This window comes from Hyperoodon ampullatus (assembly GCF_949752795.1).
Source record: "Hyperoodon ampullatus genome assembly, chromosome: 7".
Lineage (NCBI taxonomy): Eukaryota > Metazoa > Chordata > Mammalia > Artiodactyla > Ziphiidae > Hyperoodon > Hyperoodon ampullatus.
Genome location: NC_136920.1, coordinates 62727994 through 62746279, shown reverse-complemented (window position 1 = coordinate 62746279; position 18286 = coordinate 62727994). Strand labels below are relative to the sequence as shown.

The following is an 18286-nucleotide window of genomic DNA, read 5'->3' as shown; positions in this document are numbered from 1 at the left end:
TATCCAGCCTACTTCATTGTCCAAAACCCCTCAAGCTCAAAATTTAAAGTTATTCCATGTTGGTAGTTTGCCTAGGCACCTGGTAGAAGCAATCACAAACCATCTCTGAAGGAATGCACTTTAAACTCAAAGCTTGAAAATGGCTACTGATAAAGTTCTAAGCTAGATGAGCTCACAATCACAAATAACTAAATCCAAGAGACAACAATGCATGATGAATAAGAATTGATGGAAATTTCAAACAAAAGAATCAGAGATGCAAAGATTATAGCTACTGGCATTATAAGCAGCAGAACATTAAAATGCCTATGTGTGAAATGGTAAAAGAAATTAAAAAAAGAATTAAAAGTATGTTAAAAAAAAAGAGAGAGGCTATCAAATATATATTAGGCAAATGAGAAAATTCAGCAAATAACACTTCTACAAATGGAAAGAAGTAAATGACTGAGACTTTTCCAGAACTGATAAAAGGACACAATCTCAGATTCAGGAAAACCAATAAGTCTCAGTCAGGGTAAATAAAAATAAATGCCCACTTAGCAATGTTATAGTTAAACTACAAAACACTAAACAGGAAAGCAAGATCTTGAAAGCAGTAAGCAAGAAAAGAAACATTACATACAAAAGAATAAATATGAGACTAAATGTTGATTTCTCTGAAGCAATTGAAGGTCAGGAAACTATGGAATGATAGTTTTACAATCAGAGTAGCTGAGAGTTTTATGCCCCACACCCCAATTTTTATACCCAGAAAAACGATCTAAGAACAACAGCAAAATAAAGACATATTCAGGACTATGGCTTTCAGTTGAAGGTTACTGCCAGCCTATGGATACTCCAATGAAGGCATCTAGGGGAATAAATATCCCAACCTCACTCTCCTCCTTCCTTATTTTCTGAACTAATCAGAAGCCAGAGACTAAGGGAGCCCTTTTCAGTTTGAAGAAAAATAAACAAAAACCCACAAAGCCTCCAGGGGCCCTGAGCAGGAACAAATGAGAGGTATCCAAAATAATTCTCCCAGATAGTTTTATAAATCAAGAATTACCTTGATTCCAAGCCAGATAAGGGCCATACAAGAAAGTAAATTACACGTATCACTCATGAGCACAGATGCAAAAAATGCTAAACAAAATAGCAAACCGAACTCAGCAACGTATAAAACAGGCAATATATCAAGGCAAGTCTGGATCATACTAAGAATATAAGATTGACTCAAAATTAGAAAAATGATCAACCTAATTGACCAAAATAGTAGGTTAAAATGAAAAAAAAACAAAAACTCACAAGGATAGCATTTGATAAAGTGAATGTTTGTGATAAAAATGCTGAGTTAAAGGGAACCCTTGTACACTGTTGGTAGGAATGTAAATTGGTGCTGCCACTACAGAAGACAGTATGGAGGTTCCTTAAAAAACTAAAAATAGAGCTACTATATGATCCAGCAATCCCACTCCTGGGCAAATACCCAGAAAAAATGAAAACCATAATTCGAAAAGATACATGCACCCCTATGTTCATAGCAGCACTATTTACAATAGCCAAGAGATGGAAACAACCCAAGTGTCCATCAACAGATGACTAGCTTAAGAAGATGTGGTAAACATACAATGGACTATTACTCAGCCTTAAAAAATAATGAAATATTTCCATTTGCAGCAACATGGATGGACCTAGAAAATATTATACTTAGTGAAGTCATACAGGGAAAGATAAATACTATATGGTATTACTCATATGTGGAATCTAAAAAATAATACAATCGAATCTATATACAAAATGGAAACAGACTCACAGACATAGAGAACAAACTTATGGTTACCAAAGCAGGGGCAAATTAGGAATATGGAATTAACAGATACAAATATTATACATAAAACAGATAAGCAACAAGGATTTACTGTATAGCACAGGGAATTATATTCAATATCTTGTAATAACCTATAATGGAATATAATCAGAAAAAATAACTGAATCACTATGCTATACACCTGAAACTAACACAATACTGTTAATCAACTATACTTCAATTTAATAAAAGGCTTAGTTAACTAGGAATAGAGGGATACATTCTTAATAAGACAACCACAATACATCTGTAGCAAAATCATACTCAATGGAAATGTTAAAGACATTCCATTTAAAAGGAATAAGTCAAAGATGACTAGTACCACAATTATTATTGAGCATTGTAAGGGAAATCCTAGTCTGTGCACTAAATTAAAAATAAAAGGTATACAGATTAGAAAAAACCAAACAAAACTATCATAACTCACATGACTGATTATCTACAAAGAAAATTCAGCAGCATCTATAAATTATAAGTAATAAGTTTTAAAAAATTGCCAAATAGGGCTTCCCTGGTGGCGCAGTGGTTAAGAGTCCGCCTGCCGATGCAGGGGACATGGGTTCGTGCCCCGGTCGGGAAGACCCCACATGCCGTGGAGCGGTTGGGCCCGTGAGCCATGGCCGCTGAGCCTGCGCGTCCGGAGCCTGTGCTCCGCAACGGGAGAGGCCACAACAGTGAGAGGCCCGCGTACCGCAAAAAAAAAAAAAAAAAAAAAAAAAAAAAAAAAAATTGCCAAATAGAAGATAAATACATAAAAATTAAACTGCATAACTACATAGCAACAATAGAAAATGCAATTTTAGAAAAGATACTATTTAAAATAACAAAAATAACATACCTAGCAATAAAACTAACAAAATACATGAAAGACATCCTCATGTAGAAAATTATAAGCCTTGAATGAAAGGCTTTAAAGGAGAACTAAATAAATGGAGACGTGCACTATGATCATGAATAGAAAGACTCAATATCACAGAAGATGTAAAATTTCCCTGAATCTATCTATAGACTTCATAGAAGTCCAAACACCAGAAAGAAATTTTAATTTGACAATCTGATTCTAACATTTATGAGAAAAGTCAAGTATCAGCCAAGACTGAACTGAAGAAAAAGCAGGCTGGATGATTTTCTCTTCCAGATGTTAAAGCTTATCATAGAATGATACTAATTTACAAGTGCTATTGGTAGAGATACTCAAATAGAAAAATCGATAGAAAAGAGAATCCAGAAACAGACTCTTCATATATAGAGACCTATACAGGACAGAGCATACACTGCAGATTATTGGGAAAATATGCCAGAAAATTGGTTATCCACATAGAAAAAGAAATATGGGTGTCTTATGGACTGAATGTTTGTGCCCCTCCAAAATTCATATGTTGAAGCCCTAACCCCCAGTGTGATGGTATTTGGGTCCTCTGGGAGGTAATTAGGTTTAAATGACATCAGGAGGGTGAGGCCCCCATGATGAGATTATTGTCCTTCCAAGAAGAAGAAGAGAGACCAGAGCTCTGTCTCTCCACCATGTGAGGACACATCAAGAATGCAGCTAGGCTCTTCTAAGGAAGAGGGCTCTTACTAGGAACTGAATCTGCTAGCATCTTGATCTTGTAATTCTCAGCCTCCAGAACTGTGAGAAATAAATTCCTGGTGTTTTAACCACCTAGTCTATATACTTGGTTATGGCAGCCCAAGCTAATACAGGATGCCTATATTACATTTCACAATGTAATTGGATTCTGGGTGGACTAAAATTAATTAGGAAAGGTGGAACTTTTAACTTTCTAATAGAAAATATAGGAAAAATATCTTTATGACATAGAGTAAGAATGGATTTCTTTTTTTTTTTTTTTTTGGTGGTGGTACGCGGGCCTCTCACTGTTGTGGCCTCTCCCGCTGTGGAGCACAGGCTCCGGACGCACAGACTCAGCGGCCATAGCTCAAGGGCCTAGCCGCTCCACGGCATGTGGGATCTTCCCGGACTGGGGCATGAACCCGTGTCCCCTGCATTGGCAGGCAGACTCTCAACCACTGCGCCACCAAGGAAGCCCAGAAAGGATTTCTTGAACAAGACAGAAAAGTGCTAAGTTACAATAGAAAATATTGATACATTTTACTACATTAAACATAAGAACCTCTATTGATCAAAAATACCATCAAGTGACTATAAAGACAGCTATAAATGAAGAGACTATGTTTGCAATACACACAACCAACAAAGGATTGCATCTAGACCATATAAAGAACATATGTCAGTCAACAGGGAAAAGAAAACTATAGAAAAAAAGAAAATGAAAAAGTGCTGAACAAACATTTAGCAAGAAAGGAAATGTGAATGACCAATGAACATATCAAAAGATGGTTAACCTTGGTGGCCAAGAATATACAAATCATATTCCATTTTACATGCATGCACATGCACACATATTAAACAATGTGGCAACTGCAAGAGTTGGTGAGACTGTGGAGCATTAGTAACTGTCATACCTCACAGTGGGAGGGTCATCTTGTACAGCCACGGTGGAAAAACGAATTCGGCATTGCCTAGAAAATTTGAACACGTGTACTTTTCCTCTATCAGGGCTACACCCTAGAGAAATTAATGCATGTGTGAACCAGGAGATGTGCATAAAAATGTTCTCTGCAGTATTATTCAGAATCATAAAAAACTAATCACAACCCAGTATCATCAATACAAGAGAGTTAATTTGTGTACATAACACAATGGAATTTTATACAGTAATGAAAATACATGAACCAGGGCTCCACTCATCTCTGTTGCTAAATGTCAAAATCAATGTGGACCGAAAAAAAAAGTCAAAGAAGAGCTATGAGAAGCAGAAACAGACAAAACTGAACAATACATTGTCTTACAAATAAAATTCAGGATAGTGGTTTCCTCTTGGCAGGAATGGGCTGAGAGAATGTGACAGGGGAGGACAACCCAGGAGTCATCAGCAAAGTACTTGGTGGTAGTCTGCTCTTCAGCTGAGGGGTGGGTCATGACTACTCTTTTAATTTCCCTCATTAGTCTGTACGTGTATAGCATATACACTGTGTGACATATATGCTATATTATAAAAGTGAAACCTTGGTAAATCTCAGACTTTCATTCTCAGTCTCTGTACAAAGTCACATGCAAAAAAGCACAAACAGCCCCAAATAGCAATTTTTAAATGGAATTTTTTTTAAATGGCAGATTATGAAACAACATGTAATTCCATTCCCAGGACCTCCTTTCTCCTGCTAGCCATCCAAAGGCTTAGATCAATGCTCAGAATATTTATTGTTTGCCTGAGGAAACAACTGAGAATTTCGAGGCTTTTAGCCTTATTGGTTTTCCTCCTTGATAAATAATTTCACATTCTCCTAAACTCTGTGGAAATCCAGGATTCTCCATCACTGGACGGAAAACTCATAGTCACAAGAGAGTGCTACAATGGCAGTGATCTCAGGGCCAAAAGGTCTCTGCAGGCTGTCATTCTATATTCTCATCCCACGGGAAATAGCTCTAAGAGACCTGCCCAACAGGGATCAGCCTTATCCAGATTTTTATCAGCCACTGTGCACTCAGTGTTACTCTTTCCACAAAGTCTTTAGAAGGCAACTCACAGCAGGATCCCTGCTGAGATTTCTAATAACCACTCCAGCTATTATTTTATGGAGTCCATTAGTCAAAAAATATAAAATGATGTCACACACCAGATGATATGACCAACCTCTCTCTACCAAGACTCATCACTGTTGGCCAGCAGTATCTCAGGGGACTTGGTAAGAACTCCAGTGAGACAGTTCATTCTTGAGCCATTCATCTCTTAATATCAGCAGCCTGCCCATTTTGTTTCTTTAAAGCTTCTAAAGCTGGCTCCTGATTTTGGCAATTGGGATTTGGGATACAATCCTCGCCACCCATAGCATCCATTTTGGGGTTTACAGATATCACAATCTTTTAAGTTTGAAGAGATCTGTTCCTTCCCCAATCTCCCATATCACCTTAGTTTCATCATCTGATGTTCTGTGCACCTTTTCCAGCTCCTTCTTTTCTTTCCTCATCATTATGATAAAGGCCAGCAAAATTCCATGTTCCACTTTGCTTATGTGAGTAGCAGGACAAAGCTGGCACTGGTATCACATAGGATGTGAAGAGAAGGTGTCCCTTGGAATGTGAGTCCCCAGTTCACAAAAGTGGCTGAGATGAGAGAGTATCAGTGTGGGTATTTGGTCACTGGGAAGAGATTTTGTGTGTTTTCTTCCTGAGCAGAGTGAGAGCCTTTCACTAAATGGGCTCCAAACTCAAGCTAGATCATCATCCGAGCGGAGTAAGGATTATGGTGCTTGCTGTCTTGGATGCCAAGACAGAGAAAGAGAACGATATCGCCCTCAGAAGATGAGCTAACAAAGCTGCCTGAGTGAATCTGGACAGGGAAAAGAAACAAGTGGCCTTAAAATATCAGAGTCCCCTAAGATAGTCCAATTTTCCTTTCTATTTCAGGAGCATCAATACACCTCTGCAGATAGTGAAAAGGATGCAAATGGAGTAAAAATATCACTGCTGCAATATCGTGTTTAAATGTAAACATGGATATATGGCAACACTACATAGCACTTCTGCCTTCTCTCCTGAGCTCTAAATAGGATTTGACCTTGTATAGATTAGTTTTGCCAATATCTGTAGATCTTTTCAGACTGACCTCCTTGTAACTTTGGTTCTGTATTTTAAAATGTGGTGCCAACTCTTCCCAATCATTCTCACTTCTGGGATTAAAGCTGAAGATCTGATCATGGGAAATGCTGCTGAGCTGACTTGAGAACATGGCAAGGGCTTAATGCTCTCAGAGAGTAAGGCAATGGTCTCTCAGCTGCAGATAACAGTTAATAGGATGCCAGGATCCATTTAGCACAAACAACCTAAGAAAGCTCTAGAGAAAACGAGGTAAGGGGGACGGATAATATCTAATGCCTATTAGGGAATTGCTTAGAATTAGAAAGTAGAAAAGGGAGAATGTTATTAATATTGCTTTCATGAGTAATTCTCGGAAACTGCAAAATGAATATTGTGAAAGACTTGTTTCTGGAAAGGTACAAGGAGGTTTGAAGCAATAGCTCTAAGTACATTGAGATAAATTTTATACTCTGCTCCCCCCCAAATAAAATAAGGTATAAGTAATCTGTTTGCATGCTGACCGAGAAGCGCCCTTCCCCCAACCAAAATGAAGAAATGTTAGACTCACATTGGTGACATATTCGATATCCTTCCAAAGGATGCACTCCCTGGGGAAATCAGCCAAGTCTAAGAAGTGATCCACCACCACTTGGCCGATTAAGTCATGGCGAGAGAACCTGTCAAAGTCATAGACAGAGAAGTGAAGCTTCCGGGCTACAAGGTCATTGTAGGGAACCGGAAACAAAAACACTTCATCAAACACAGGGTTCAGGGTCTTTCTGTGAACTTTAGTCTGGTGTTTTGTTTTCCGATCGGGAAGCAAATAGATCTTGACATAAGGATCTGAAGTCCCAGAAAAGTCCTTGGCGGGCAAATTGACAGCTTTGTGAATCTTCACTATGAGTTGCTCTAAGTCACAGTCATATTTTAAAATGAAGTTCAGCTTCCCACAGGCTTTGCTGTTACTCCTTTTCCCATCCTCATTATCCAATGACCTCTGCTTATATAACTCCGGTTTAATTCGACCAATTCCAGTCAACTGTTCCTGTTTTTGAAGCTGTTGGATATTGAAGTCTGGGTTTGACAGGTTGAGTTGTCTTCGGATTGAATTATGCCTTGAGTGAAGAGCAAGAGAGAACAAAGTTATAACCTCATTAGCTCCAGGTCTTTCAGAAACTTGTGCCTGGGATGTAGGTAGACTGATTAACACACTGTTAAAAGCTTAGATCTGTGAGCTTTTTTTGGCCTATATTCAAAATGCTCATCAATGCAAGTAAGCTGCTCCCCAAGGCTTGAAGCTCAAAATTGAGGCCTGGTATCAGGAAATGAACTTACTAACATGTGACTTCGGAGCTTTAAAGGTTTAATGCACTTTCTAAACTGTCTAATATGCCATTAAAGAAGCTTATTCAGCTGGTGGGAGGTAAAGATTTGTAAAAACTGGTTTAAAAAATAAAATTATTCACCTTGATATACAGTATCATCCTGAAACTGAAATAGTTAGCTATGTGTTATCTGAAAAAGAATGGATCTTTCTCTAAATTACACAGAATTTCCTGTCACAGGCTTTTAGCCTACTAAGGCTGCATATTCGTACTGGGTCAAATCAAATCATTTCATTATGAGAACACAGTTTTTGCTCTTCTGGAAATGTATGTCACAGGATGTGTCTGCTTGTAGGGGACTCTGTTGCCTCTAACAGGTGCAAGTGCCAGCTCCGTGGCTGTGCTACTGCTGAACCACATGGGTGATTAGTGATGAGGAGGAAGGGTTTTATTTCTTTAACAAACACTGAGGGTATAAACATTAAAGGTAAGCTACTATAAATGTATATAGGGATTCAGTTAGAGAAGGTTGGAAACTGATATTTGCAAATTAAATATTTGCTATCAGAATCTACTCTTCACCCTATAAACTTATAGGTTTGGGTTAAAAGTTTCCCTGAAGTTCTCTTTGCCTTGCCTTGTGTGGGTCCTTACAAACTGAGAAGTAGTCATTACATACAAAGTTGTCTTTAAGATTATTTCTGTTTGTTTTTAGCTCAGAGTTCAGAGCCATTATATTGTATTTTGTGCAGCCTCTCAATAACCTTAATTAAAATAGCCTCTCTCCACCAGAAGGTGAAAGGGAACAGTCAAGCTGTCTCTGAGGGGTTGGTAAATAGTTGAAGAGGTTCAGTAAAGATTGGAGTTTGTCTTCTTTTCCTTTCTTAAGACCACTTTATGGGGCTTCCCTGGTGGCGCAGTGGTTGAGAGTCCGCCTGCCGATGCAGGGGACACGGGTTCATGCCCCGGTCCGGGAAGATCCTACATGCCACGGAGCGGCTGGGCCCGTGAGCCATGGCCGCTGAGCCTGCGCGTCCGGAGCCTGTGCTCCGCGGCGGGCGAGGCTGCAGCAGTGAGAGGCCCGCATACAGAAAAAAAAAAAAAAAAAAGACTACTTTATGAAATAAAGACATAAAAATGGGATTAATAGGCCCCGAAACATGTTTGAAATTATTCTCCCTTGTCATACAGATGCTGTGATGCCAAACATTCCTCTTCATCCTAAAATACCCTCCTGACTACTAATCACCCACATGGTACAAGAGCACAAGCACAGGGCTCTCACTTGAACCTGTCACAGCCAACACAGCCCACACCCAGACACACACATTCCCACATGTGCAAAAACTGTGTGGTGCGAATGTTTCTCTTGTGGGATTTAAATTTCTTACAGAGAAACCCACCATCTTAAGTTTTCTCTGGATCTTTTGATTTTTCAGGGGGAGGAAGAGAGTCAGGGGAATGATGTTAGGCTCCTACAACTGGTTCTCTGTATTAGTACAGCCAGGTCCGTCCCCTGCCTAGATGTTGAACCTCTGTAGTGCTAGAATAGAGCTTTAATCCTGCTCTATTGGGATCTCTGGGCAGAAAGGTCTGGCAGGGAGCAGCAAGTATCCAGCCATATGCAGAGGCCGTAAGTGGCTGGTACCAGCTCCAGCTTCCTCTGCCGTTGATTTTTCTCTCCAGGCTGGATTCAAATAAGGGCCCTACTTGAGTCTGGAGTCAGTTCCCACCTACGATGGGCCATTCTGGGTGCTATCTAGTTAGTCAATGGTGTAATTTAAATACTAAAAGTACACCTTCAAGACCAACTAGGTGTCTTGAAGCCAACTACCTCCACTGGATCTTAAGAAAGAGGACATTACTGCAATTCAACAAATTTGAGTGTGCGAAGCAAGGGGTCAGGTAGGGTGGAAGAGACAGAGAGGTAAAGCCTAGTCACTGCCTTCAAGGAAGTGCCTTGCCAGGAGTAAAGAGGTAGTCATACACTGACTATAAATCAGGGCAGAGGGGGATAAGAACTGACCGGAGGTTAGGGAGAGGGAGAGAGGAAGGCCTCTGGCTAGGGAAATTGTCACGGATGAGATAGTACTTGAGCCAAGCCTACCTACTTAACCTGGCCTCATACTTCTCAGCCTCCCAGCTGATGCTCTAGACCTCAACAGGGAAATTAACTAAGTTTTCCTCTTGGCTCCCAGCTTTCCAGCAGGATGGGACCTTCAGCTCTTCAGTCCCAGCAGCTTTTCACCTCATACATGCCCATATCTTCCATTCCAGGCTCTATTAAGAACCAGAGCTCAGAATCTCCAGCATCCCTCCCATCGCTGGATTTCCCCTGCAACCATGGACAAGTGTCCACTCTTCTACCCTCTCTCATCTCAGGGACCCCATCTCAGAGGGGAAACTTGGCCTATCCCTTCCCTGGTTTGGGGCACCAGTGTTTACAAGGCTTTGGGAGGTCCAAAGACAGGAAAGAGAGAAGGAAATTGTGATTTCAGAACCACCACAGGTTTCTTTACAAAGTTCAAGTCACGACAGGGAAGTTTGGAAACAGGAGAAACAGGCCTTCTTGGAATCTTCCCTTGTGATGGAGAGGAAAGGGCTGGGTTGTTCTGAACAACAAACAGAAGAAGGGGGAGTAGCAGATAGACAGACACAGTTAACTGACTACAAGGGTAGGAGGAAATGGGAATCTGAGGCTTTCTTGTTCTGGGATTCGGAGGCCTTTAGAGTGAGTGAGATAATGGAGATGCAGGCATCAGGCCTTGGACGGTGGAGGTGTGGGGTTAAGTGCAGCTGGATACACTGAAGCATGTCCTGCTCCCACCCTCCCCCAAGTTAAAAAGGCATGAAACCTTGGGGTCATCGTCAAATATTTTATCCCGTTACTAAAATGAGCCTATGTCCACCAACACTTTCTCTAAAGTAGCTCACATCTCATGCCTCTTTCCATTCCCACTGCTTCCAATTGAGTTCAGGTCCTCATCATCACAGGTCTGAACTGGACCCCTATATCCAGTCTTCGCCCCATCCCACGCATCTTATACACTCTTGCCAGATTAATCTTCTAAAGAACAATCTGAGCACTTTAATATGTGTAATTGGTGCTCTTTTGTATATTTCCCCTTTCAAGGCCAGGGCTATATCCTTTCTCCCTCTTTACTACTAGCCCATAACATAGAACTTTGCACATAGCAAATGTTTAATACGTGTGTCTAGAGTAAATATATAAATGCCATGGACATAATAGTTTCTGATAATTAAATCTCAGTAGAGAAAATACATATTTACACCTGGTTTCAGGGTCTCATGGAAGTTGAGAGAGGTCTAGGCAACTTCCATTTTTGAAGCTGTCAGTTTATTAAAATCTGAATAACTAAAAGAGTAATTCAAAAAATTATGTTTTAAGTGTTTACATCTAACCAATGCTCTCAACACATAAAAATATATAGCTTAATAAAACTGTGCTACTCCTAGAGTAATTGCAGCAATTAATTCTAGTGGGCCACTTACTGGAGTTGCGGCCAGTAATGGGACTCAAATTGTCTTCTTCTTTCAATTCTGTCAGAGTATTTCTGTGACTCTAAGGATTGCTTAATTCAGAGACAAGCTCAAAAGTCTAAATGTAAGGCTCTGATGAATGTGAGACCTGGGACAAGTGACCTTCCATTGGCTTCCTACCATTATACGCTCTACTCAGTTTATACTTTTGCGTTTTGCCATTTTTGTCAGCAGAACATGAGAAAAGTGGCCTGATACTGACGAATGTACTCTGTCAGTCATTCATGAAAAATTCCACTATGTGCCAGAGGCTGCACTAGGGGTTAGATATATAGGGAGAAGCAGAGCAGATATGGTCTTTGAACTCACAGAACTCATAGTCTAGAGGGGGGTATAGGCAATAAAGAAAACAATCGTAGAGTTAGAAATAGATTTTAATCCTGTGAAGAAGTGAAAGTAAGGCAACTTGTGGGAAAATAAAGAGTGGGAGGGAGTGGAGGAAAGAACACATACTTCAGATAGGGTGGTGAGGGAGACCTTTCTGAGGAGGTGACACTTTAGCAGGGACATTAAGGCTGCAAAGGAGCCTAGCATGGCAAAGGAAAAGGAAAAGCATTCCAGGCTGAGGGAATAATAGCATGTGTGAAGGTACCAAGGCAGGAAAAGTCAGGGATACTGAAGGAACCAAGAGAGAAGCTAGTGTAGATGGAATGTGATGAGCTTTTCCGGATAAGGCCTCTTAACTGAGTCTATGTTAACAGGGTCCTCTGGGTTTGTGCCACATGGTGGCCTGGCTGAGAGGTGAGACCGATAGCTGACAGAAGCAGACTGTGGCAGTATTACACAGGTCTTAACAGACCTGATAAGGAGTTTGTGGTGTGGAAATTGAAATTTTTATAAAGCTAAAGTATTTTAAAGGAAATTTGAGAAGACTTAAAAAAAAAAACAACCAGATTGAACTTTCATTTTGGGACATGAATCAGGAAATGGACTAGATGGTCTTTCAAGGTTCCTTCTATTTTGAGGTTCCAGGGATTTTCATATATTTGGAGTCCTCTCATATATTTGGAGACCTCTACAATGTTCTGGTATTGAAAAGTTCTAAAAAAAAAAAGATCCACATTCCCAGGATATTAGGTCATTATACAAAAGGGATTTCATCCAAATTGAAAGGAGTTAACAGGAATTTTGGAGGATTCTAATAGTAACTGAGCTAACCAGAAACAGAATGCAAACATTCTTAGAAGATGGAGCAAAGCTCATCTTTAGGACATTCCAAAAGGCGGTGGTGGGAGCCACACATATCCAAGCTGAAGAGGCCAGATGACAGTGGGACTTCCGATGCAAATGCCATGGCTGAAACTGTGCCAATCGCCATGACAGTGGGGAGGCCTTAACTGGGAGTCTAAGCTTTGTATGCTCTGGGCTGAGCAGGTGCCCAGGGAACTTTGGGACAAGTGATAACAGCTGCAGGAGGGAAGCAGTAAGAAAGAAAGTGACAGCAGTGAGAAAGTAAAGATCATAATGAGAAAGAAGGGAATAGAAATAATAACTAGCAGAGCAGACTGTTTAGAGCCATCTCAGCAAAGAGTACCCTCCCTCTCCCCAAATATGGTATGAAAAATGCTACTTAAAAAAGAATGTTAAAAATGTTCTGGAGCATCAAGGAAATTTCATTCATTTTGCCCGCTTTGTCAGTAAAAAGGCTTTGTGTGTGCGTGTGTGTTTATAACACAACCCTAAAGAATTAGGAGACCACACCCTTCTTATTTTGGAAAGATCATGAGACAAAGACATGTATTTCTAGCCATAACCCATAAAACTAGGTCAGCAGTAATTTAGATAAGAATGTTTGAAATGCAAAATGATGCAAATTATCAGTATTAGGTCAAATGCAGCTGGAAAGAGTTTAGTTTTCTTATGGTAGTCAAATATTACCAAACTTGGTTTTGGCCATCAGAAGAGAAAATTTAATTGCATGACTCCAAAACTAGAATAAGCCTAAATGTAAAATGCATTTTACAGGGATAATTCCTTCCCTCTCTCTTTTTAGTTTGCTTTTTCCTTCTACCCAATTTCTACAAATCAGTGGTGAAGATATCTACAGTTTTCAGTTTTAAATGAAATCTATTTTTTGATATGCAGGTTACTTATACATTTTCCTAGGATAAACACTGTAATAATTATAGTGATATGATTGCCATCAATTCATTAGAATTATGGCAGAGTCCTCAGACCTATAATCTAATAAAAACACAGTACTATCACTCTGTATTGATGGAACTCAGATCAGAAAAATTAACATGCAGAGTCAAACCAGATAGCAGACAATTTCAGTGGAGACTCCATCTGAAGGCCCTACTTACTGAAGCACTGAAAGGATTTTATCATGAGTTTGCACCACTGCACAAACTCCACGGCAGCATCAGACAGAGCTCCAGTTATATTTAAGTCTTAAATCTGAAGAGAAATCCTAATGATAAAATCTGAGGATTTCTTCTAAATCAAATGGCAAACAACCATCCACTTCCTCACAGAGGAATATTTTAGGTAAAGCTAATTCAGAATTGGAAATGATGCTAAAATAGCTTTCTGAAAAAATTAAATTATAAACTGTCATATTCCATCCTACTTAATGTGAATGAGCAGAGCCTCTAGGATAAACTTGATTAACATAAAAAAGGGTAAAATCTTATTTCTGTTTCTAGAGAACAAATAAAAAAGATTAAAAAAAAATAACCCCAAACTGTGCTTGCACTTTCCAAATAACAGCATATGCTATTCCTCCAGCTATCACTCAAGCAAGTATTTTCATTTTAAAGAAAGCTGCTTTCTGGGTCTCTTTTCCTGAAGTCTCTTATTGAGAGTGAATTTTTATATACAGTGATTCCGAATTGGTTGCTTAGCCTCAAAGCCACCTGTATGCATCTGAGTCTTGGGAGAGGCAGGTCTCAATGATGATGATGATGATGATAGCAGCACTGAAAGCAAAATGGCAGCTCAGGGTGTGGAGCAGGTGCTAGATGCAGGCCTGTGCAAAGCGTATGTGATGCACATGTTATCATCTCATTCTCAAAACCACCTATCACTGTTCCCCTTTCACAAGACGAAACAGAAACAGACAAAGGCTAAATAACGTGTCCAATATCATACTTGTAGGTAAAGCTAGTTCACTGGACCCCAGAGCCCTTGTTTTTTTGTGATTTTTTTTTTTTTTTTTGCAATACGCAGGCCCCTCACTGTTGTGGCCTCTCCCGTTGCAGAGCACAGGCTCCGGACGTGCAGGCCCAGCGGCCGTGGCTCATGGGCCCAGCCGCTCCGCGGCATGTGGGATCCTTCCGGACCAGGGCACGAACCCGTGTCCCCTGCATCAGCAGGTGGACTCAACCACCGCGCCACTAGGGAAGCCCGAGCCCTTGCTTTTTAATCACTGCACTATATTATTTCTCTACTGCGCTAGAGCACAGAGCATCCAGCCCATGGAAAGAGAGTGACACTGGGCCTGGGTACTCTGGAGACCCTGCAAAGCCTGGAGATGGACAAAGACCTCCAGCCACTGTGTGGGCTCTACAGAGAGCCTGTGTGTGATAGCTAGGCTAGGTCAGAGGCATGGAGAATCAACTCCATAGCACTATGAGAGCAGCACGGAAGAGTGGGTAAAAACTTGGACTCTGGTGTTGTTTGAACCGGGGTTCAAACCCTGACCTGGGTGCTTACCAATATATGACTTTGTTTCTTTTTTTTTTTTTTGCGATATGCGGGTCTCTCACTGTTGTGGCCTCTCCTGTTGCGGAGCACAGGCTCCGGACGCGCAGGCTCAGCGGCCATGGCTCACGGGCCCAGCCGCTCTGCAGCACGTGGGATCTTCCTGGACCGGGGCACGAACCCCTGTCCCCTGCATCAGCAGGCGGACTCTCAACCACTGCGCCACCGGGGAAGCCCTGACTTTGTTTCTTAATCTCCTTGACTTAAGTTTCTTCTTCTGTGAGATGAAAATGATAATAAGATCCATCTCACACAAAGTTGTGAGCAATAATAAAATAATACACATGAAGTTCTTAGACAGTCCTTGACATGGTAAGTCTTAGCAATGTTAGCTATTGTTATTATGAACTAAGTACAGACTAAGCAGTGATCAGGAACCTAACAGGAACATAGGAAGCATCAAGCTTTCCCATATTCATGTCTCTGATAGCTAATGGACATGTGACAGGTTACAGGCTCCTCGGCTAGTCAATGCTACCGTTGCCAAGAGAAGGGAACAGGGTGGTGCTCGCCTTGCATCCAGAAAGGAAGGGGGCATTACTGACCGAGCTGATGAGGTTGGCTCTGTGACTTGGCGCTGTACACGGACGCCATGGGCACAGTTCTCCTGGTTCCCTGTCTGGGTCGAGAGGGGAATGTCAGGGGAGGTGTGGCTGATCTTCATGGAGGAGTCTGGACAAGGGGTAGGAGGGTCTAGGAAGCCCTCACTGTCCTCCTGCTCGTTGGTTTCTGTGTCCATGTAGTTAAGAGGCTCCTGGTTGTTTTCTTTGCTACCAGAGAACAGGCCTCGTTCTCGCCACGGAACCCAGCAGAGTTTCCAAGACACGAAGAGAGACACGCCAAAGAGGGCGAGGCCACAGGCAGTGACCACGAGGGTCAGCAGGCTCACTGAGATATCTGCAAAGAAGCAAAGATCAAAGGTCAGTGGGATTGCTCCTCCCGTGCTCACCCACTGCACGGTGTGGGCAGAAAGACCCTCTCGTCCATGCCTCCGTCAGGAGAGATGGCGGAAGGCCAGGCTGGGCGTGCTGCTGGGTCACCCGACTCTGAGGCAGGGACAGTGAGGACTCAGATACAAGCGCAGAGGAGGTAACATGCAGGCATGTTTAGAAACAAACAGCCTGCAATAGCAAGAGACAGGGTGTATTCAGGGGACCAGGAATGCCCTGCAAGTCAACTGAGACCCTGTCCCTCGGCAATATACATCATTGATATTCTGGGAGCAGGATAGCTTCAACTGTCTTTAAAAATTCCTCTGTCATCTCAGAGAGCAGTATAATATAAATTTGGGAATTGTTTAAGTAACATCTTTTTAAAACAAGAGAAATTAGAGTGCTTTTTCCCCCCTCTTTTTGATAGGAACTTTTAAGGGTCTAAGCAAAATGAAGCTCAAGTCCTCCCAAGCCTCAAGAATACCCACCACCTAGTGGTCAGGTGCCCAGGACCTGGGGACAATGGTCATAGTTTGGGTTTCCCCAGTAGCAGAACTGAGACAAGTATTCAAGGGCAAGAGGTTTATTTAGAAGGTGAAGAAAACACATGTAGGGAAGTAGGGAAGTAGGGAAGTAATCCAGGGGAGTAAGAAAGCAGCCAGTAAGGGGGGGGGGGCGCTTTATCAAGCCAGTTACCTCAGTGGGAGGCCAGAGGTTAAGCTGCTAGGGAGGTTCCACACCCTAGTGACCAGGGGACTGGGTTATTTATAACATCCACCCCTTCAGTCACTGATTTGAGGGCAGCTCTCAAGGGGCATTTCTAACCTGCAGCATGGGTGGCAAAGTAAGTTTCTGTGGCCAGAAAATTCCCACATTTCAAATAAATGCAGGGCTGGCCTTGGAGGTCAGCAGGCACGTGCTCAAGTGTTAATGGAGTGGGGTTTTGGTGGGGGCAACAAGATCTGCTACGTGGACCGCAGCCCCATGGCCTCAGCTAGGGTCCATGGCAGTGCAGTGTCCAGTGGCTGTGCACCCAACTCTCAGAACAAAGCCCAACCCTCTTGAGGCTTCCACCACCCTACAGTAGAGCCAGGGAAGCTGAGGCATCGACCTGAACTCATTCCTGGCACTGTGGTGCTATAAACTCCTCCCTTTAAAGGACATCCCTACCTGCCCTTGCTGGGCTCCATTACATCCTGGAGCCCCAAGGATTCTCCCCAGGTTCTGCCTTTACTGTCCATCATTAATACTTGTATTGCTTCAGCCAAAGTTTTCTGGCTGTCCATTACATGCCAGGGACTGTGCCAGGCTTTGGAGACACAATGGAGAACGCGATAGACACACTCTTACCTTCACAGACTCATATTCTAGTGAAGGAGAAACTCAGGACTCAGTTACTTAATACAATTTCAACGATCCACAGCACACCAACAATCCATGACATGAGGCAGTTTGCACCTCTGCTGAGGCATGCACATGAACCCCTCCTGCAAGTCACTTACCTACAAAGTCAAGCTGACCACCTACTATCCGTGTGCTTTTCAACATGACTCTGAAGGTACTTGATCATTCTTATGAAATGATAAAACAATTTCTCCATGAAATATTGCTCTTGACAGAAAGCCAGCTGCCAGGGCTGGTGATGGATCTAACGTTTCTCCTCTATGCCTCCCAATCAATCTTTGCCCTTGCGGCAAAACAATATTATGTTTCTGTTTGGAAACATGGGGGTTCCAGCTTCAACATGGGTAACTGAGCTCAAAATCTTTGCTTATCCCATTTCTCTCCTTAAATATCATTGAAATGGGATATGCAAGCTATATGACTATGGAAAACAAGTCCAGGTACCTTCTATCCATAGGTGAACGAGTAACGCGGAGGAATTTCTGGGATTGTTTTAAAGGAAAAGCCAATCAGGGCTGAACACTTAACACAGGCAAATGAAGGGACACTGAGGGAAAAATAAAAATTAACAATCTCTCAGGTGCAGAGCAAAAAGGGCAGGGATGGGGGACAAGGAACAGAGTCACTGGAGGCAAAGTACAGGGCACCAGAAATCACACCTCATGGAGCCCCCCAACTTGAGGTGGAGGAGAGCACGGTTTGGCCACAGGCTCCACGTGGTTCTGAGAGCTCACAGAGCAGGATGGAAAATTTGTTGGTGAAAACTTCCATGACAGGTGGTAGTACTGGGGGCACAGGGAAGCAGGAGACCCCTCCCAGTTAATCAGGCTGCCACAGCAAATACTGG

General features: G+C 41.9%; 1 protein-coding gene across 1 annotated transcript in view; it reads right to left on the bottom strand.

Annotated features, from left to right (window-relative positions):
- Positions 1-18286, bottom strand: part of SYT9 (synaptotagmin 9) — a gene marked incomplete at both ends in the record, with an annotated part of 156654 nt that overhangs the window by 85243 nt on the left and 53125 nt on the right. Inside the window, 2 exons of the mRNA XM_079707810.1 lie at positions 7081-7627; positions 15649-16000. Coding sequence (XP_079563936.1) covers positions 7081-7627; positions 15649-16000 — 899 coding nt within the window. The remainder of the gene's footprint in view (positions 1-7080; positions 7628-15648; positions 16001-18286) is intronic.